General features: G+C 42.8%; 1 protein-coding gene across 1 annotated transcript in view; it reads left to right on the top strand.

Annotated features, from left to right (window-relative positions):
- ITPR3 (inositol 1,4,5-trisphosphate receptor type 3) overlaps positions 1-22,470 on the top strand; it is a 580,258-nt gene that overhangs the window by 371,831 nt on the left and 185,957 nt on the right. The window contains exons 35-39 of the mRNA XM_073575604.1: positions 145-332; positions 1,315-1,463; positions 1,660-1,768; positions 13,266-13,356; positions 13,634-13,803. Coding sequence (XP_073431705.1) covers positions 145-332; positions 1,315-1,463; positions 1,660-1,768; positions 13,266-13,356; positions 13,634-13,803 — 707 coding nt within the window. The remainder of the gene's footprint in view (positions 1-144; positions 333-1,314; positions 1,464-1,659; positions 1,769-13,265; positions 13,357-13,633; positions 13,804-22,470) is intronic.

The raw sequence follows: 22,470 nt of genomic DNA, 5'->3' as shown, positions 1-22,470 counted from the left end.
CTGAGAGCACCATGAGGCTTATTCCAGCAATGTACCACTTAGTATACTGGGTGCACCAGGTGAGATATTCCCTTTAAGATTGCTGCGAAATGCAAACATATTTTTTTATTTTTTGATTAAGTATCATTAACTATCATTTTTTAGCAAAAAGCCGCAACATTTCCCTTCCCATGGACTTAGACTCACACGTCAGTTGTTTACTGAACAGTTCATCAAGTTCCCTTCAAAGAAATCAGCCCACCTACAAGCAAGCTGCCTCCTCAAGAACCTTCACTCGCGTTACTGCCACACAGAATCAGTGGGACTACAAGAATATTGTAGAAAAATTGCAGGTCAGTATGCAGGAGAATTAAGCGCATCCTCTTGAGAAGTGCAAACATGGACTATGATCTTCCACAAAGAAAAGCTAGTATGGTAATAGCAATTTATTTGTCTTCACTCAAGCTAGTGGTATTATTATTGAAATATTACAATTTACATGCTGTCAAAAAAACAATCAAGTAATGAGTGATGACATTTATTTGGTGTTGAAATGGTATAGGAATGTGCACATCCACCTGATGAGCTGAATGGTGCAGGTCTCACATGCTCAGTCGCTCTCCCACATCCAGGTCTGTGCAGCCAATAGAGTTAGCTCACTGGGCAGAAGACTATTAGGCTGTGTGCACACGCTGCGGATTTTGCTGCGGTTCCACAGCGGTTTTGGCCGCTGCGGACCCGCAGCAGTTTTTGCTGCGGTGTACAGTACAATGATTCACTATGGGAATCAAAAACCGCAATGCAGACGGTGCGGAATTTTCTGCGCGGATTATCTGCGGTTTTCAATCCGCAGAAAGAATTGACATGTCAATTCTTTCTGCGGATTCCCCTGCGGTTTGCCATCTCCTCCATTGAGGAGATGAAAAACCGCAGGGCAAAACCGCAGAGCAATCTGCAGGTAAAACCGCAGGTCTTTTAACCTGCGGTTTCACGTGCGGATTTTACAAAATCCGCGCGGATGAATCCGCACCTAATCCGCAGCGTGTGCACACAGCCTTAATGTTACGGCTCTGCAGTGACCAGCGACCACTATGTTGAGGGCTGGCTGTTCAAGACTGATCCTGTGTGACCTGCAGCTTCCAGATCAGGAGATGGGCTTACTATTCATGCTAAGTACCAGGTGGCACCACACTATGATAGTACGTGTCATAAATCTTCTCTGTGTGAGTCTTTAGAAGCATAGAAATGGCACACTGTATTTAGATTTTATACTCTGTTCATTAGTGGTTCAGCACCTTCACCGGTATTACACTGACCCCTTTCTTTTGTCTTCAGGATATAATAAATGTGCTAGAGGAGCAGCTAAAGCCGCTTGTAGAAGCAGAACAGTCTGTTCTCGTTGATGTTCTGCATCACCCTGAATTACTGTTCGCTGAAGGAACTGACCCTCGTTCACGGTGTGAGAGTGGGGGCTTCATTTCAAAGTAAGATTTTTTAGAGGTTTGGACAACATAGAGTAACAGAACTAATGTGTCTCATAACTCATTCACATATTTATAGTCAGGTAGTGTTTGATGGGCTGATTTTACAGATTCAACATTGGTACATATGTTGTATTTTTTTAAATATATACATGTTGCTTGTATTTTTTTCTTTAGTTCTGTTTTCTAACTTTTTCAGACTTATTCAGCACACCAAAAATCTTATGTCTAGTGAAGAGAAGCTGTGCATAAAAGTTTTACGGACTTTACAGCAAATGTTAGTGAAGAAAAATAACTATGAGGACCGGGTAAGTAGAACTAACAAAATAAAAATGGTGTAGCTCACCAGTATAATTCCACATGCACCGTGCGAGGAACCTGTATGCTCGCAGGTGAAAGATTCTGGGACACTCCAAAACCATCTAACATTCGAACTAGAACTAGTACTTGCTTTCTCTGATATTTTAGTGTGGTTTGTATTGTGAAATACATTTATTGCAGGCTGTAGGCTTTCCTGAAAAGATGGGTTTTCAGGATCCGAGGGTGGTGGATAACCGGACGTGTTGAGGCATGGAATTCCAGAGGATAGGAGATATTCGGTAGAAATCTTGGAGGCGGTTGTGTGAGGAACGAATAAGTGTGGAGGAGAGTAGGAGGTCTTGAGAGGATTAAAGATTACGTGAGGGAAGATATTGGGAGATTAGTTCAGAGTTATAGGGAGAGGATAGGTTGTGGATGGCTTTGTAGGTCAGTGTTAGTAGTTTGAACTGGATTCATTGGTGAATTGGGAGCCAGTGGAGGGATTTGCAAAGAGGAGAGACAGGTTAGTAGCGAGGAGAGAGGTGGATTAGTCGGGCAGCAGAGTTGAGGACAGGCTAGAGTGATGCAAGAGTTAGCAGGGAGGCCACAGAGGAAAGTGTTGCAGTAGTCAAGGCGGGAGATGATGAGGGCATGTACAAAAGTTTTAGTAGATTGAGGGCTGAGGAAGGGACGGATTCTGGAAATATTTTTCAGTTGGAGGCGACAGGAGGTGGCGAGAGTTTGGACTTGTGGTTTGAAGGACAGGGCAGAGTCGAGAGTTACTCCGAGGCAGCGGATTTCAGGTGTGGGAGAGAGCATGATGCCGTTTACCATAATAGATAATCGGGAAGGGAAGATTCGTGAGATGGAGGAAAGATAATGAGTTCAGTTTTGTCTACATTGAGTTTTAGGAAGTGAGAGATGAAAAAGGAGGCTATGGCTGATAGACACGCCGGGATTCTGGACAGCAGAGAGGTGACATCTGGGCCAGAGAGGTAGATCTGAGTGTCGTCTGCATACAGTTGGTACAGGAAGCCATGGGACTTTGTATAGAGTCATTACAAACAGTGATCTATTTCAGGTGTTTCTTTCTATTAATGTTGATATTATGGCTTACAGCCACTGATAACCCAGAAGTCATTGTCTCAGTAAATCAGTAAATTAGAATAACAAAAAACACCTGCAAAGGCTTCCTAAAGGTACTGTCACACTTAGCGATGTATATGACGCGGTCAGGATCGCTGGTACATCGCTAAGTGGTCGCTAGTGAGCTACCATGCGGGCAGATCTCACCAGCGACATCGCTAGGGACAGGGGTCGCTACTTACCTGTCACACTAGGCGATCCTGCGTCCTCCCGCCCGCGTCCACGTGTCGCTCGTCTCTCCACAGAAAGCGCTGCAGGAAGCTGACGACGAGAAGCGGTCCTGAACGTTCTCGCGCGATCAGCGATAACCAGCGGGGGAGCGGGTCGTAGGTAAGTATCAGACACAGCGATATCGCTAGCAATATCGCTATAACGTCACAAGTTATAGCGATATTGCTAGCGATATCGCTTAGTGTGACAGTACCTTAAGAGTTTAAAAAGGTCACTTAGTCTGGTTGAGTAGATTGTACAATCATGGAGACAACTGCTGACTTGACACATGTCCAGAAGGTAGTCATTGACACACTTCACAAGGAGGGTAAGCCACAAAAGGTCATTGCTAAAGAAACTGGCTGTTCACGGAGTGCTGTATCCAAGCATTTTAATGGAAAGTTGAGTGGAAGGAAAAAGTGTGGTAGAAAAAGGTGCACAAGCAACCGGGATAACCACAGCCTTTGAAAGGATTGTTAAGAAAAGGCCATTCAAAAATTTCGGAGGAGATTCACAAGGAGTGGACTGCTGCTGGATTAGTTGCTTCAAGAGCCACCACACACAGATGTATCCAGGACATGGGCTACAATTGTCGCATTCCTTGTGTCAAGCCACTCATGACCAATAGACAATGCCAGAAGCGTCTTACATTGGCCAAGTAGAAAAAAAACTAGACTGTTCCTCAGTGGTCCAAAGTGTTGTTTTCAGAGGAAAGTAAATTTTGCATTTCATTTGGAAATCAAGGTCCCAGAGTCTGGAGGAAGAGTGGAGAGTCACACAATCCAAGCTGCTTGAGGTCTAGTGTGAAGTTTCCACAATCAGTGATGGTTTGGGGAGCCATGTCATTTGCTGGTGTAGGGCCACTACGTTTTATTAAGACCAAAGTCAGCATAACCATCTAACTAGAGCTCTTCATGCTTCCCTCTGCTGACAAGCTTTTTGGAGATGGATATTTAATTCTGCAGCAGGACTTGGCAACTGTCCACACTGCCAAAAGGACCAATACCTGGTTTAGGCAACAATATCACTGTGCTTGATTGGCCAGCACACTCCCCTGACCTTATCACCATAGAAAATCTATTGGGTATTGTCAAGAGGAAGATGAGAGACACCAGACCCAACAATGCAGACGAGCTGAAGGCTGCTATCAAAGCAACCTGGGCTTCCATAACACCTCAGCAGTGCCACAGGCTGATCACCTCCGTGCCACGCCGTATTGATGCAAAAGGAGTCCCGACCAAGTATTAAGTGCATTTACTGAACATAGATTTCTGTAGGCCAGCATTTTGAAGTTTAAAATTATTTTTAAAGCTGGTGTTATAAAGTATTCTAATTTACTGAGATGACTTTTGGGATTTCATTGACTGTAAGCCATAATCATCAACATTAACAGAAATACAGTGGGGAAAAAAAGTATTTAGTCAGTCAGCAATAGTGCAAGTTCCACCACTTAAAAAGATGAGAGGCGTCTGTAATTTACATCATAGGTAGACCTCAACTATGGGAGACAAACTGAGAAAAAAAAATCCAGAAAATCACATTGTCTGTTTTTTTTTCATTTTATTTGCATATTATGGTGGAAAATAAGTATTTGGTCAGAAACAAAATTTCATCTCAATACTTTGTGATATATCCTTTGTTGGCAATGACAGAGGTCAAACGTTTTCTGTAAGTCTTCACAAGGTTGCCACACACTGTTGTTGGTATGTTGGCCCATTCCTCCATGCAGATCTCCTCTAGAGCAGTGATGTTTTTGGCTTTTCGCTTGGCAACACGGACTTTCAACTCCCTCCAAAGGTTTTCTATAGGGTTGAGATCTGGAGACTGGCTAGGCCACTCCAGGACTTTGAAATGCTTCTTACGAAGCCACTCCTTCGTTGCCCTGGCGGTGTGCTTTGGATTATTGTCATGTTGAAAGACCCAGCCACGTTTCATCTTCAATGCCCTTGCTGATGGAAGGAGGTTTGCACTCAAAATCTCATGATACATGGCCCCATTCATTCTTTCATGTACCCGGATCAGTCGTCCTGGCCCCTTTGCAGAGAAACAGCCCCAAAGCATGATGTTTCCACCACCATGCTTTACAGTAGGTATGGTGTTTGATGGATGCAACTCAGTATTCTTTTTCCTCCAAACACGACAAGTTGTGTTTCTACCAAACAGTTCCAGTTTGGTTTCATCAGACCATAGGACATTCTCCCAAAACTCCTCTGGATCATCCAAATGCTCTCTAGCAAACTTCAAACGGGCCCGGACATGTACAGGCTTAAGCAGTGGGACACGTCTGGCACTGCAGGATCTGAGTCCATGGTGGCGTAGTGTGTTACTTATGGTAGGCCTTGTTACATTGGTCCCAGCTCTCTGCAGTTCATTCACTAGGTCCCCCCGCGTGGTTCTGGGCTTTTTGCTCACCGTTCTTGTGATCATTCTGACCCCACGGGGTGGGATTTTGCATGGAGCACCAGATCGAGGGAGATTATCAGTGGTCTTGTATGTCTTCCATTTTCTAATTATTGCTCCCATAGTTGATTTCTTCACTCCAAGCTGGTTGGCTATTGCAGATTCAGTCTTCCCAGCCTGGTGCAGGGCTACAATTTTGTTTCTGGTGTCCTTTGACAGCTCTTTGGTCTTCACCATAGTGGAGTTTGGAGTCAGACTGTTTGAGGGTGTGCACAGGTGTCTTTTTATACTGATAACAAGTTTAAACAGGTGCCATTACTACAGGTAATGAGTGGAGGAAAGAGGAGACTCTTAACGAAGAAGTTACAGGTCTGTGAGAGCCAGAAATCTTGATTGCTTGTTTCAGACCAAATACTTATTTTCCACCATAATATGCAAATAAAATGAAAAAAAACAGACAATGTGATTTTCTGGATTTTTTTTTCTCAGTTTGTCTCCCATAGTTGAGGTCTACCTATGATGTAAATTACAGACGCCTCTCATCTTTTTAAGTGGTGGAACTTGCACTATTGCTGACTGACTAAATACTTTTTTTCCCCACTGTAAGTACTTGAAATAGATCACTCTGTTTGTAATGACTATGTAATATAAGAGTTTCACTTTTTGTATTGAAGAACTGAAGTAAACTAATTTTTGGATGATATTCTAATTTTGTGAGAAGCACCTGTATATGTTCCATCAATCAATATTGTAGGGGAATATAAGAGTGAAGTCGTTAAATACTTTGGGAAGTCTTAGAGCATCATGCACCCCGCAGTAATTGGAATATATGATGGTAATGTATTTCAGTGCGAGCGTGCACACTACCATTTAAAAACATAGCAACAGGCTCCATCGTATTCCGAATATCAAATTAAGAATGTCTGCATGAGCCCTTAAACCCTTGCTTTCACTTAATATTTTACATCAAACCCATTTGAAAAGTACATTGAACTTTTTCTTTGTACAACTGAACATTTTTATTTGGCTATAATTTTATTTTAGAGCAGTTTTGGAGCCTAAGGAATAACAACAGTATGAATAAAATTAGCAATTGAGGAACTGTCTTGTAACTCTTACAGGCAATAAAGCTTTGGTTGGGACATTTTTAATATAGAACCATTCTTTATACACATATGAATCTACACAATTACTGCAGGAAAACGCTCATTTTTTAATTGTTACGTCAGAGGCCTCGCATAGCCCATACTGAAGACTTGCAGCAAACGAAAGAAATTAATCATGAAATGAAACTACTCAGAAAGTCTGAATCATGTTGAATATCTGCAGAGCTTTGAAACCATTAGAAATGTATCCAGATGGACTTTCATACAATCACAACTAGATAAGTGATAAATAGCTATTTGCAAGTTTAATTTCCCGGAGGACAATTGCAAGACCTAAATCCCCCGTCACACTAAGTGACGCACCAGCGATCCCGACAACAATATGACCTGGTTAAGATCACTGGTGTATCGCTACATGATCGCTGGTGAGCTGTCAAACAGGCAGATTTCACCAGCGATCAGAACCAGCGACGACACGGGTAACAAGCGCGCGCGCGTCGCTTAGTTACTCGCGCGGCGCTCAGTTACCCGCTGTTTATCTTGGATACCAGCTCCCAGCGCGAGCACGCTGGTATCCAGGGTACACAGCGGGTAACTAAGTGACGTGCGCACTCAGTTACCCGCTGTTTACCTTGGATACCAGCTTCCAGTGTCTGCTTACAGCGCTGGGACCTCTCTGATCGATGGTCTCCCGCTGCCACACGCAGCGATGCGTGCTGGCCAGCGTGAGACCAACGATCAAAAAATGGCCCAGGATATTAGAGCACGGTCAGCGATACCCGGCGGGGGGCCGTTCGCTGATACGTGTCACATGCAGCGAGATCACTGGCGAGATCGCTGTTGCGTCACAAAACTTGTGACTCAGCAGGGATCTCGCTAGCGATCCCCCTTTAATGTGACGGGGGCTTAAAAGTCCTCTTACGCCGGCTTGCCTCTCTCTGTCTTCCCTCAGTCAGAAGCCTGATTATTTGCATACCGTGTATACTCGAGTATAAGCTGACCAGAGTCGAGGCACCTAATTTTGCCTCAGAAAACTGGGTAAGCTTATTGACTTGAGCATAAGCCGGGTATGCATTGTCCCCTCATCCTTGTCTTGGTATGTGTGGCTCCCCCTGTTTTATGCATGGCTCCTCCGTCCTCCTCCTGCTGTATGCATGGCTCCTCCATCCTCCCCCTGCTGCATGCACTCCCCCTGCTGCATGCATGGCTCCTCCGTCCTCCCTCTGTTGCAATCATGTCTCCTCCGTCCTCCCCCTATTGCATGCATGGCTCCTCCATCCTCCCCCTGTTGCATGCATGGCTCCTCCGCCCTCCCTCTGTTGCATGCATGGCTCCTGTGTCCTCCCCCTGTTGCATGCATGACTCCTCCGTCCTCCCCCTGCTGCATGCATGGCTCGGCATCATCCCCCGTGTATGGATGGCTCCCCCGTCATACTCATCCACTCCTGGTGCAGTCGCTGCAAGTCCTCCCTGCATCTCTCTGTTTTCCTGGCACCGACAGCTTCTTCCAGTGTTCAGCGGTCACGTGGTACCGCTCATTAACGTAATGAATATGTGCTCCACGCCTATGGGAGTGGAGATGCGTGCATATTCATTACTTTAACCTCTTCGCGACCGCCCACAGTAGATAAACGTTGGCGCTTGCTGGGCTTTGTGCAGCGCCGACGTTTATCTACTGTCGGCGGTTTTGTGCCCCCCGGGACCCCCTCATACCTTATAACGCGGGGATCCCGGTGCACAATGCCTGCTGGGACCCCCGACGTCATCGAGACCTGATTGGTTCAGGTCCTGATGACGTCGCGTCACAGCAGCCAATGAGAGAGCTCGCTGGGAAAGCTGCTTGTTTCCCGGCGATCTCCCTCATTATAACGCGACTTCTCCTCTGAGCTCATGCTGACAGATGAGCAGAGGTGAAGCAGCGTTACAGTGTGACTAGATCGCTGCCTGGCACAGTTGATCGCTGCCTGGCACAGCTGTGTCAGGCAGCGATCTTGTCACACAGTAACGCTGCTTCTCCTCTGATCATCTGTCAGTGTGAGATCAGAGGAGAAGTGGCGTTACTATGTGCCGGGCAGCGATCTTGTCACATAGTAACACTGCTTCTCCTCTGATCATCTGCCAGTGTGAGATCAGAGGAGAAGTGGCGTTACTATGAGTCAAAAATACAAAAAATAAAAAACACAAAAATAAAAAAAAAAGTAAAGAAAAAAAAAGCAGGCAGGCTAGGGCTATGTCTAGGGTTAGGGCTAGGGTTAGGGTTAGGGCTAGGGTTAGGGCTAGGGTTAGGGCTAGGGTTAGGGCTAGCGTTAGGGCTAGGGTTAGGGCTAGGGTTAGGGCTAGGGTTAGGGGTGTGTTGGGGTTAGGGTTGGAATTCGAATTGGGGGTTTCCACTGTTTACGTACATCAGGGGCTCTGTAAATGCAATATGACGCCCGCAGACCATTCCATCAAAGTCTGCATTCCAGAACGTCACTACTTCCCTTCCGAGGCCCACCGTGTGCCCAAACAGCGTACTCAGGACAAATTGGACAACAACTCTTAGGGTCCAATTTCTCCTGTTACCCTTGTGAAAATAAAAATTGGGAGCTAAAAGATCATTTTTGTGGAAAAAAAATGATTTTTTTATTTTCACGGCTCTACATTATAAACTTTAGTGAAACACTTGGGGGGTTCAAAGTGCTCACCACACATCTAGATAAGTTCCTTGGGGGGGTCTAGTTTCCAAAAAGGGGTCACTTGTGGAGGATTTCCACTGTTTAGGCACATCAGGGGCTCTGCAAACGCGACATGACACCCGCAGACCATTCCATCAAAGTCTGCATTCCAAAACGTCACTACTTCCCTTCCGATCCCCACCGTGTGCCCAAACAGTAGTTTTCTTCCACATATGGGGTACCAGTGTACTCAGGACAAATTGGACAACAACTTTTGGGGTCCAATTTCTCCTGTTACCCTTGTGAAAATAAAAAATTGGGGGCTAAAAGATCATGTTTGTGGAACAAAAATGATTTTTTATTTTCATGGCTCTACGTTATAAACTTCTGTGAAGCACTTGGGGGTTCAAAGTGCTCACGACACATCTAGATAAGTTCTTTAAGGGGTCTAGTTTCCAAAATGGGGTCACTTGTGGGGGTTTCCACTGTTTAGGCACATTAGGGGCAAACCAAATGCGACATGGCGTCCTATCTCAATTCCAGCCAATTCTGCATTGAAAAAGTCAAACGGCACTCCTTCCTTTCTGAGCTCTGCCGTGTGCTCAAACAGTGGTTTAGCCCCACATACGGGGTATCGGTGTATTTGGGAGAAATTGCACAAAAAAATTTGTGGTTCATTTTCTGTTTTTACACTTGTGAAAATAAAAAAAATGGTTCTGAAGTAAAATGTGTGTGAAAAAAAGTTAAATGTTTATTTTTTCCTTCCACATTCCATTCATTCATGTGAAGCACCTGAAGGGTTAATAAACTTCTTGAATGTGGTTTTGAGTACATTGAGAGGTGCAGTTTTTAGAATGGTGTCACTTTTGGGTATTTTCTGTCATATTGACCCCCCAAACTCACTTCAAATATGAGGTGGTCCCTAAAAAAAATGGTGTTGTAAATTTTGTTGTAAAAATGAGAAATCGCTGGTCAACTTTTAACCCTTATAACTTCCAAAAAAAAAAAAATTATGTTTCCAAAATTGTGCAGATGTAAAGTAGACATGTGAGAAATGTTATTTATTAACTATTTTGTGCGATATCACTCTCTGATTTAAGGGCATAAAAATTAAAAGTTTGAAAATTGCAAAATTTTCAAAATTTTTGCCAAATTTCAATTTTTTTAACATATAAGCGCAGTTCATATCTAAGAAATTTTACCACTATCCTGAAGTACAATATGTCATGAGAAAACACTGTCAGAATCAGCAGGATCCGTTGAAGCGTTCTAGAGTTATGGCCTCATAAAGTGACACTGGTCAGAATTGAAAAAATTGGCCTGGTCACGAAGGCAAAAACAGGCTCAGGCGCGAAAGGGTTAATGAGCGGTACCACGTGACCGCTGAACACAAGAAGAGCTGCTGGCGCCGGGACAACAGAGAGATGCAGGGAGGACTTGGAGCGAACGCGCGAGGAGTGGATGAGTATGGTGTGACAGCCGTCGGCTCCTGCCGCTCCCCCTCCCCCGCTTTGAGCAGGGGGTTGGACCAGATGGCCCAGGAGATCCCTTCCAACTCTACAATTCTATGATTCTATGATTCTATGACCCCCTGAGACAATGACTCGTGTATAAGCCGAGGGGGGCATTTTCAGCACAAAAAAATGTGCTGTAAGTCTCGGCTTATACATGAGTATATACGGTAGTTATTTTAAAGCACACGCTAAACAGACTCCAAAATTCCAGTTATGAGCGAGGGAAGGACCTAAGAAAAATTTGCTATATGTATGTTTACCGGAAGACGTCAAATGGCTACTCTTGGCCAGTTAGCTGAGAAGAATGTGCTGTTTTACGTACAATGCGCACTAACAGGTGACCAAGCACACTAACAGGTGACCAAACACACTAAGTGTACACAACTAACTAGTGGCCACGCAAGTCGTTTAATGCCTGTTGCTATACACAGTGGCTTACTGATATGGCTGCTAATAGTAAGCTCTATATTTTATATTGAACATTTGTCATTTTGGAACAATCAATGTGAATACTTTTCTGCTCAGTGATGATAAAAGTATTCTCGGAGTGATACCTTTTTTGGCTAACCAGAAAATAATATATGTTTGCAAGCTTTAAGAGCACAAAGGCTCCTTCAGGCGGGATTACAAATAGATTAATAAGAAAAAAGCACAACATTGAAGGGATACTACAGTAGGACATTTATTCAGGAGGTGGGAGGTGTGATGACTCCTAAAGATAAGCCAAGGAAATCAAATTAGGCATTTTCTTACAAATGGAGAGGCAGTTGGAGTGATGTTCTTAGTTATCTGGAGTCCTTCTCGTGGAGGTGTGAATTGTATTCATGTAGTGAGTCATAAATCCTGGTGTTAAATTGAGTCCTAGTGTTATAGAATTGAACATCTTCATTAGTTTGAATTCCCATTTTTTTCTTTCTTTGTCATCCTTAAAGTAACCTTTTAGTATTCAGATGGCTTATGGTAAATCTACAGTAAAGCTCTGAGGTATATTCAGATCTGTTCAGACAGTAAAGACAGGGAACTGCAGCTGCTATCACTGAGGAATACATTCCTACAACAAGGATACCATTCACTGGTAATAGATGAACAGATCCACAGGTCTACAAGGATCCCAAGAAGCAGCCTCCTGGATTACAAACTGAGTGAGAACAACAACAGGGTACCTCTTGTGGTCACATTCAACCCCCTTATGAGCATTCTAAGGAAAATTGGTGCTAATCTCCAACCCATATTCCACAGAGACATCAAATTGAAAGACATATTCCCAAAACTGCCACTTCTCTCATATAAACAGCACCCTAACTTAAGGAAACTCTTGTAAGAAATGTCCTCTCATCACCATCAGTGACTGGCACATTCCCATGTAACAATAAAAAATGCAAAACTTGAATCCACATAATATCAACAAATATAGTCTGTGTACCGAACACAAATCAGGACTATAAGGTTATGGGTTCCTTTTCATGTACATCCTCCAACGTGGTGTACATGATACAATGTACGAGGTGCCCTGGAGGTATCTATATTGGGGAAACCATGCAAAAACTACAAACTAGGATGGGTCTACACAGACACACAATTGGGAATGAAATGGACACTCCTGTGGGAAAACTTTCTCTGGACCACGACACAGTATGACAGATTTACAAGTCTTTATACTAAAAGGTCATTTTAAGGATGACAGAAAAATTTGGGAATTCAAACTAATGAAGATGTTCTAGGACTCAATTTAACACCTGGATTTATGACTCACTACATGGATACAATTCACACCACCACCAGATGGACTCCAGATAACTAAGAACATCATTCCAACTGCCTCTCAATTTGTAAGAAAATGCCTAATTTGATTTCCTTGGCTTATCTTTAGGAGGCATCACACCACCCACCTCCTGAATAAATGTCCTCCTGTAGTATGCCTTAAATGTTGTGCTTTTTTCTTATTAATCTATTTGTAATCCTGCCTGAAGAAGGAGCCTCTGTGCTCTGAAAGCTTGCAAACATATTATTTTCTGGTTAGCCAAAAAAGGCATCACTCCTAGAATACTTTTGTCATCATTGGGCAGAAAAGTTTTCACATCGATTTTTCTGGCTAACACGGTACCACAATATAATTTGTTATTGTACATAATTTTGGAACAGGAATAGAAATACTAGCACTATAACTATAGTTCAGTTACTACTATGTAGCACATTATGCACATGTTTTGTACACCAGAATGGATTCTTGTGTAGAATGATTAATTCTGTGTTATAATTAAATCTGCGCATCAACTTCGCTATAAGAATGTAATGGTGCTCAGCATCATTATGTAGAGCATTTTGTTCATTATCAGTGTATAGATAACCTGCATCTTCACCAGCTCAGCATGTTCATTATTACTACACAGATTCTCAATATCTTTATAAATGAATCCTGCAATTTACCTTTTCCTCCTTCGCTGTCTGACTCGATTTTCTCTTCTGTCCCTATAGGGAAATTTACTAAGGAAAACCCTTCTAAATAATTACCTGCAAAGCAAGAAGACAAGTGCTAAAGGCGAGACCACTGATAACTCTGCCATGGGTAATGAGCACTTCTCCTACCTAATAAATCAGCATTTGTCTAGATCCTTGTAGTTTTAGTGCAGGAATAACATTGTAGACAATGTATGTAAAACCCTTACTCATACCCTTGAGCTGTAAAATGCTATTGTTTACACTTTTATGACCACTAACTAAAGCTTCTAGCATTATACTTCTAATAATAATAATAATATACTTTTTCTCCTGAACATCATACGTTTCCACTTTTTTATTTATGGCATTCTGGACTAAAATCATACCATCAATTTTCTTGCCAGGTCAGGACCAGGATTGGTCTATTATAGCTCCAATTCAATGTAAGCTGGACCGAGAGGGAGCAACAAAACTTGTGACTGACCTTATAATGAGTTCCAAAAATGATAAGATCTTTCAAGAAAGCATTTTATTGGCCATTAGACTATTGGATGGGGGTAACACAGAAATACAGGTATTTAAAAACATTGAAAGCCTCTTAATTTAATACTTACAAAAAGGATAATACCATCGCATTTTGTTATAGATTGTCACTGGTATATAACATTATTAATGGCGGGGACTTTTCCCAATCACCTTCACAGCTGCGGACCTTTGACACATGCAGTGCAGGGATTTGAATCTCAGCTCAAAGATTATGGAAGAATTACAGTTGTGGCCAAAAGTATTGACACCCCTGCAATTCTGTCAGATAATACTCAGTTTCTTCCTGAAAATGATTGCAAACACAAATTCTTTGGTATTATTATTTTCATTTAATTTGTCTTAATTGAAAAAACACAAAAAGAATTGTCCTAAAGCCAAATTGGATATAATTCCACACCAAACATAAAAAAGAGGGTGGACAAAAGTATTGGCACTGTTCAAAAAATCATGTGATGCTTCTCTAATTTGTGTAATTAACAGCACCTGTAACTTACCTGTGGCACCTAACAGGTGTTGGCAATAACTAATTCACACTTGCAGCCAGTTGACACGGATTAAAGTTGATTCAACCTCTGTCCTGTGTCCTTGTGTGTACCACATTGAGCATAGAGAAAAGAAAGAAGACCAAAGAACTGTTTGAGGACTTGAGAAACCAAATTGTGAGGAAGCATGAGCAATCTCAAGGCTACAAGTCCATCTCCAAAGACCTGAATGTTCCTGTGTCTACCGTGTGCAGTGTCATCAAGAAGTTTAAAGCCCATGGCACTGTGGCTAATCTCCCTAGATGTGGACGGAAAAGAAAAATTGACAAGAGATTTCAACGCAAGATTGTGCGGATGTTGGATAAAGAACCTCGACTAACATCCAAACAAGTTCAAGCTGCCCTGCAGTCCGAGGGTACAACAGTGTCAACCCGTACTATCTGTCGGCGTCTGAATGAAAAGGGACTGTATGGTAGGAGACCCAGGAAGACCCCACTTCTTACCCCGAGACATAAAAAAGCCAGGCTGGAGTTTGCCCAAACTTACCTGAAAAAGCCTAAAACGTTTTGGAAGAATGTTCTCTGGTAAGATGAGACAAAAGTAGAGCTTTTTGGGCAAAGGCATCAACATAGAGTTTACAGGAGAAAAAAAGAGGCATTCAAAGAAAAGAACACGGTCCCTACAGTCAAACATGGCGTATGTTCCCTGATGTTTTGGGGTTGCTTTGCTGCCTCTGGCACTGGACTGCTTGACCGTGTGCATGGCATTATGAAGTCTGAAGACTACCAACAAATTTTGCAGCATAATGTAGGGCCCAGTGTGAGAAAGCTGGGTCTCCCTCAGAGGTCATGGGTCTTCCAGCAGGACAATGACCCAAAACACACTTCAAAAAGCACTAGAAAATGGTTTGAGAGAAAGCACTGGAGACTTCTAAGGTGGCCAGCAATGAGTCCAGACCTGAATCCCATAGAACACCTGTGGAGAGATCTAAAAATGGCAGTTTGGAGAAGGCACCCTTCAAATATCAGGAACCTGGAGCAGTTTGCCAAAGAAGAATGGTCTAAAATTCCAGCAGAGCATTGTAAGAATCTCATTGATGGTTACCGCAAGAGGTTGGTCGCAGTTATTTTGGCTAAAGGTTGTGCAACCAAGAAATAGGCTGAGGGTGCCAATACTTTTGTCTGGCCCATTTTTGGAGTTTTCTGTGAAATGATCAATGTTTTGCTTTTTGCTTCATTCTCTTTGGTGTTTTTTCATTTAAGACAAATTAAATGAAGATAATAATACCAAAGAATTTGTGTTTGCAATCATTTTCAGGAAGAAATTGAGTATTATCTGACAGAATTGCAGGGGTGTCAATACTTTTGGCCACAACTGTAGATCAATAAGTGCACCTTACAGGGACAGGCATCCCAAAGTTTCCTGAGCCAACACTAAAAACCCCAGATGCATCCTGTAGAAAAATGAAAGAATGTGTGACAAAAAGATGTAAAAATGCATGTGATATTGGTTGATGGGGGAACTTGGGTTGCCTGTCCCTGGTGGGTTTGAGAGGAAACTAACATAGTGCTGGGCTGTTAGCTAGACACTGTGCACTACATCTGTGTGACTGGCGCCCTATACAAGCCGTAGCCGTGAGCATTTACAATACTAGGCAACCACCTCCAACATGAATGATGGGTGTACAAGTGATTGTTTCACATGTATAATGGTATGGTATATTTCACTTGTATTTTTCACCTGTTTGCCTCTATCATGGGGGTCTATGGCATCCTGTAATGCTAAAGTACAGCTGGCATACAACGCAAACACGCTTTCGTCAGCGCTGCTCGAGGTGTGCAGAGCGGCAGTGGAGAAAATCTCTCTTAGCAGAAGACTTCATCCACTATAAGTTCATGCTCAAAACCTATAACTCTGCCCTTCATCTGGCCAAACAATCCTACTTCACCACCCTCATCACCTCACTATCCAACAACCCAAGACGACTTTTTGAAACCTTAAACTCCCTCCTGAAACCTAAAGTACAGGCCCCCATCACCAACCTCAGCGGTGAGGATCTGGCCACTTATTTCCTAGAAAAAATCAACCACATCCATCAGGATATCTCAGCCCTATCCCCTCAGTGCCTGGATCCCCTTCCCTGCCGCACCTCAAGCTCACTAGACATCTTTGAGCCTGTTTCAGAAGAAGAAGTTTCCAAGCTCCTCGCTTCTGCTCGGCCTACAACCTGCAACAGTGACCCTATTCCTTCACAGCTCCTGCAGTCTCTCTCACCAGTGGTCACCACTCACCTGACTAAAATATTTAACCTCTCTCTTTCTTCAGGTATATTTCCCTCATTTAAACATGCCATCATAACCCCTTTATTTAAAAAGCCATCCCTGGACCAGAACTGCACTGCTAACTACAAACCTGTCTCTAACCTCCCCTTCATCTCTAAACTCCTGGAACGCCTGGTCCACTCCCGTCTAATCCGCTATCTCTCGGATAACTCTCTTCTCGACCCCTTACAATCTGGTTTCCGCTCTTTACACTCTACTGAAACTGCCCTCACTAAAGTCTCTAATGATTTAATAACAGCTAAATCGAAAGGTCATTGCTCCCTGCTGATTCTCCTGGATCTCTCTGCCGCATTTGACACTGTGGATCACCAGCTCCTCCTCACTATGCTCCGCTCTATAGGCCTCAAGGACACAGCCCTCTCCTGGTTCTCCTCTTACCTCTCTGACCGCTCCTTCACTGTATCTTTTTCCGGCTCCTCTTCCTCTTCTCGTCCCCTTACTATCAGGGTCCCGCAGGGCTCAGTCCTAGGCCCCCTCCTCTTCTCTTTATACACTGCCCCTATTGGACAAACAATCAGCAGATTTGGGTTCCAGTATCATCTCTATGCTGATGACACCCAATTATACACTTCTTCCCCTGACATCACCCCTACCCTAATTCAAAATACCAAGGATTGTCTGTCTGCTGTCTCTAGCATCATGTCCTCCCTCTATCTGAAACTAAATCTCTCTAAAACTGAACTTCTTGTGTTTCTCCCCTCTACTAACCTCACTCTACCTAACATCGAAATAACCCTGGAGGGTTCAACCATAACTCCCAAGCAGCATGCCCGCTGTCTTGGGGTCATATTCGACACTGAACTTTCCTTTACTCCCTACATCCGATCACACAGTCGTTCTTGTCACCTGCATCTTAAAAACATCTCCAGAATCCGACCTTTTCTCACCTTTGAAACTGCTAAGACTCTTACTGTCGCTCTTATTCATTCTCGTCTGGACTACTGCAACTCTCTTCTGATCGGTCTCCCTCTTACCAAACTTTCTCCTCTCCAATCCATCTTGAATGCGGCAGCCAGGGTAATATTTCTGTCCAGCCGCTTCACCGATGCCTCCATCTTGTGCCAGTCATTACACTGGCTACCTATTCGCTACAGGGTCCAGTATAAACTCATCTCTCTCACCCACAAAGCTCTCCACTGTTCTGCACCGCCTTATATCTCCTCTCTCATCTCTGTCTATCGCCCTACACGTGCCCTCCGTTCTACAAATGACCTAAGACTAACATCCCCCGTAATCCGAACCTCGCACCTCCGTCTTCAAGACTTCTCTCGTGCTGCTCCAGCTTTCTGGAATGCACTTCCCCAGACGATCAGACTGATACCTAGCCCTGACCTATTCAAGCGCGCTTTGAAAACCCATCTCTTCAAACAAGCCTACCACATCAACTACTCAGCAAGCTAACTTTGCCCTGTTCCCTCCTTCCAAATATTATTCTGAATCTGCACCCTACTATTCATCTGTCTCCACACCCTTCATGCACATGATAACTGCACTTGATACTTGTCTATTGCACTTAAACACACGGGCTGATGACCGGATCATGCAGCTTTATATGAAAATCCCTATTTATTATAATTGCCAGACCTGAATTAACAAGCATTTCTCACCTACTGTGTCCCCCCATTTCCTTGTAGATTGTAAGCTTGCGAGCAGGGACCTCACTCCTAATGTCACTGTTTGAATTGTCTTAACTTGTATTGAATTTATTGTCTGTACATGTCCCCGCTTAATTGTAAAGTGCTGCGGAATATGTTGGCGCTATATAAATAAAAAAAAAATTATTATTATTATTATAAAGTATTTGTGACTTGGTGTTGGTAAATACAGCTGCCTATTTTTCTGTGAAGTTTCTAGTGTTTTATATCCTTTTCGGCGAGTTGCTTAGTTGAAAGAATGACAACGATCTGTAGCCTCCTGCACAGTGGCTGCCTAGGACTATTGGTGTGTACTTGCATCAATAGCCTGTTCTGCTGCTCCTTCTTTCTTGCGGTTGTTATATCACTAGCTGACACAGTACAGCATTACACCAGTGGTCTGAAACCAATATTAATATTAATCCTAAATGTATATCTGTTTATTATATGTAGGGCCCCCTAAAATATGTAGGGTGCATTTATGCACATTTTATGCCAAGTGCATTTTTTCAAAGTGCCTTGAAGTTAATCATGGTAGTTAAACAGTGCAGGAGACAGGTAAGGCTAGGTTCACATTAGGTATGAGTCCGCAGCGTATCATCCACATGTACAAAGGCATGCACAAACTCATTCAAAACTCATGTTTACGCAGCGTTTTTATCCGTATTATCTTATGCATGACGGCAAAAAAACGCTGCGATTACATGCGTTTGTATGCGTTTTTGCATGCGTTTGCGTTGTTTATACGCATGCGTTCGATATGACACCAGACCCCCAATGGGCGTGTCTCATGCAATTTCTATATACAACCCTGGCAAAAATTATGGAATCACCGGCCTTGGAGGATGTTCATTCAGTTGTTTAATTTTGTAGAAAAAAGCAGATCACAGACATGGCACAAAACTAATGTCAATTCAAATGGCAACTTTCTGGTTTTAAGAAACACTAAAAGAAATCAAGAACAAAATATGTGGTAGTCAGTAATGGTTACTTTTTTTAAACCGAGCATAGGGGAAAAATTATGGAATCACTCAATTCTGAGGGAAAAAAAATATGGAATCATTCCCAAAACTAACACCTGCCTCAAATTAGATCTGCTCGTTAGTCTGCATCTAAAAAGGAGTGAGCACACCTTGGATTGACATGAATCATGTCTCCAACACGAAAGATGTCAATTGAAACAAAGGAGAGGATTATCAAACTTGTAAAAGAGGGTAAATCATCACGCAATATTGCAAAAGATGTTGGTTAGAGAGAGCCGTGGAGCAATACCACTCCTTGTACACTGAGCTGCGTGAAAACCCAGAGTTTTTCGAGTACACAAGAATGTCAGAACAGAGCTTCAATGACTTGCGACTACGTGTCCGAGAATACATCACCAGCAAGGACACACAGCTACATCAAGCAATTGCTGCTGAGGAACGTCTGCTGGTGACTCTAAGGTACGAAATTTTGAAAAACAAACACATGTCTTTATTATTATTGTTATAAAAGCCATGTACTTATTTTCTTTCCATTTTCTGTTCGGCAGATTCTGACTACCGGAGAGACCTTATCATCTCTACATTTTCAATTCCGGATTGGAGTGTCCACGCTTTCTGGCATTGTTGGATACACCTGCCGTGCTTTATGTGATGTTCTGCATGAAGAATTCCTCCCACAATTGAACTCTGGCTGGAAAATGCTGCAAAATTCCAGGACATTTGTAATTTTCCTAACTGTTTGGAGGCTGTGGACGACAAACACATTCGGATTAGGAAACCTGCTGGAAGTGGATCCGAGTATTTCAATTACAAAAAATATTTTTCTATTGTTCTCATGGCAATTGCAGATGCTCACTGTCGATTTGTTGCTATGAACTTTGGCTCATTTGGACGAGGAAATGACTCAGACTTTCAAAAACTCTGACATGGGCCAACGTTTGTATAGGAATAATTTCAATTTTCCACAGCCACGACCTCTTCCGAACACTGAAGGACCGCCAATGCCATTTGTTGTGGTTGGGGATGAGGCGTTTCAAATGTGTGCCAACCTCATAAAACCGTACTCAAGTCGGGACTTGAATCACACCAAAAGGATTTACAACTACCGACTGACAAGGGCACGAAGAGCTGTGGAGTGTGCCTTTGGATTGTTGGTATCTAAATGGCACATTTTGGGAACAGCCATCAATCTAAAAACTGAGACAATTGATGAGGTTGTGAAAACGTGTGTTGTTCTGCACAATTACATCCTTGTGAAAGAGCGACAACAACTAGAACTTGACGAACCTGTTCATACCACATTGCAGGATTACCAAGATCACCCTCTGAGGACTACAGTGGAAGTTACTCAAATGAGGGATAAATTGTCTGTATACTTTGTTTCGGATATTGGACGTGTGGCATTGGCATGGCAAGAAGAAATGGTTTAAGCCGCTAAGTTAAATGGACCTGTAATGCTATGGACCTGTAATATTATGGACCTGTAATGTTATGTACCAGTAATGTTTGCTGACTTTCATACTAACACCTTGACTGTAACTTTAACCCCATAACCCCCGAGGGTGGTTTGCACGTTAATGACCGGCCAATTTTTACAATTCTGACCACTGTCCCTTTATGAGGTAATAACTCTGGAATGCTTCCATGGATCCCAGTGATTCTGACATTGTTTTCAAGTGACATATTGTACTTCATGTCAGTGGTAAAATTTCATTGATATAACTTGCGTTTATTTGTGAAAAAACGGAAATTTGGAGAAAATTTTGAAAATTTTGCAATTTTCCAACTTTGAATTTTTATGCCCTTAAATCACAGAGATATGGCACACAAAAAACTTAATAAGTAACATTTCCCACATGTTTACTTTACATCAGCACAATTTGGGAACCAAAATTTTTTTTGTTAGGAAGTTATAAGGGTTAAAAGTTGAACAGCGATTTCTCATTTTTACAACACCATTTTATTTTTAAGGACCACATCACATCTGAAGTCACTTTGAGGGGTCTATATGATAGAAAATACCCAAAACTGCACCCTCCTCAAGGTGCTCAAAACCACATTCAAGAAGTTTATTAACCCTTCAGGTGCTTCACAGGAATTTTTTGAATGTTTTAAAAAAAATGAACATTTAACTTTTTTTCACAAAAAAAATTACTTCAGGTCCAATTTTTTTTATTTTCCCTAGGGTAACAGGAGAAATTGGACTGCAAAAGTGTTATTGTGCAATTTGTCCTGAGTACGTTGATACCTGATATGTGGGGGGGAACCACTGTTTCGGCGCATGGCAGAGCTCAGAAGGGAAGTAGCGCCGTTTGACTTTTTCACTGCAAAATTGGCTGGAATTCAGATCGGATGCCATGTCACATTGGAGAGCCCCTGATGTGCCAAAACAGTGGAAACCCCCCACAAATGACACCATTTTGGAAACTAGACCCCCCCAAAGAACTTATCTAGATGTGTGTGGTGAGATCTTTGAACCCCCAAGGGCTTCACAGAAGTTTATAACGTACAGCCATACAATTAAAAAATCATATTTTTTCCAAAAAAATTTTCACCCCCAAGTTTTATTTTCCCAAGGGTAACAGGACCCCAAAAGTTATTGTGCAATTTGTCCTGAGTACGCTGATACCCCATCTGTGGGGGTAAACCACTATTTGGGCGCATGGCATAGCTCGGAAGGGAAGCAGTGCCATTTGACTTTTTTTGGCTGGAATTGAGATCACACGTCATGCCACGTTTGGAGAGCCCCTGATGTGTCTAAACTGTGGAAACCCCCACAAGTGACCACATTTTTGAAACTAGACACCCCAGGGAACTTTTCTAGATGTGTGGTGAGCATTTTGAACCCCCAAGTGCTTCACAGAAGTTTATAACGCCCGGGCGTAAAAATAAAAAAAATCATATTTTTTCCACAAACATGATCTTTTAGTTCCCAATTTTTTTATTTTCCCAAAGGTAAGAGGAGAAATTGGACCCCAAAAGTTGTTGTCCAATTTGTTCTGAGTACGCTGATATCCCATATGTGGGAGAAAACTACTGTATGGGCACATGTCGGGGCTTGAAAGGGAAGTAGTGACGTTTTTGAATGCAGACTTTGATGGAATGGTCTGCGGGTGTCATGTCACGTTTGGAGAGCCTCTGATGTGCCTAAACTGTGGAAACCCCCCACAAGTGACCCCATTTTTGAAACTAGACCCCCCAAGGAATTTATCTAGATGTGTGGTTAGCACTTTGAACCCACGTTTATAATGTAG

Source organism: Dendrobates tinctorius, unplaced genomic scaffold (assembly GCF_039654945.1).
Source record: "Dendrobates tinctorius isolate UK_male_01 unplaced genomic scaffold, ASM3965494v1 ptg000045l, whole genome shotgun sequence".
Lineage (NCBI taxonomy): Eukaryota > Metazoa > Chordata > Amphibia > Anura > Dendrobatidae > Dendrobates > Dendrobates tinctorius.
Note: the sequence above shows the minus strand (reverse complement) of the source record. Positions and strands in the feature narration are given on the sequence as shown.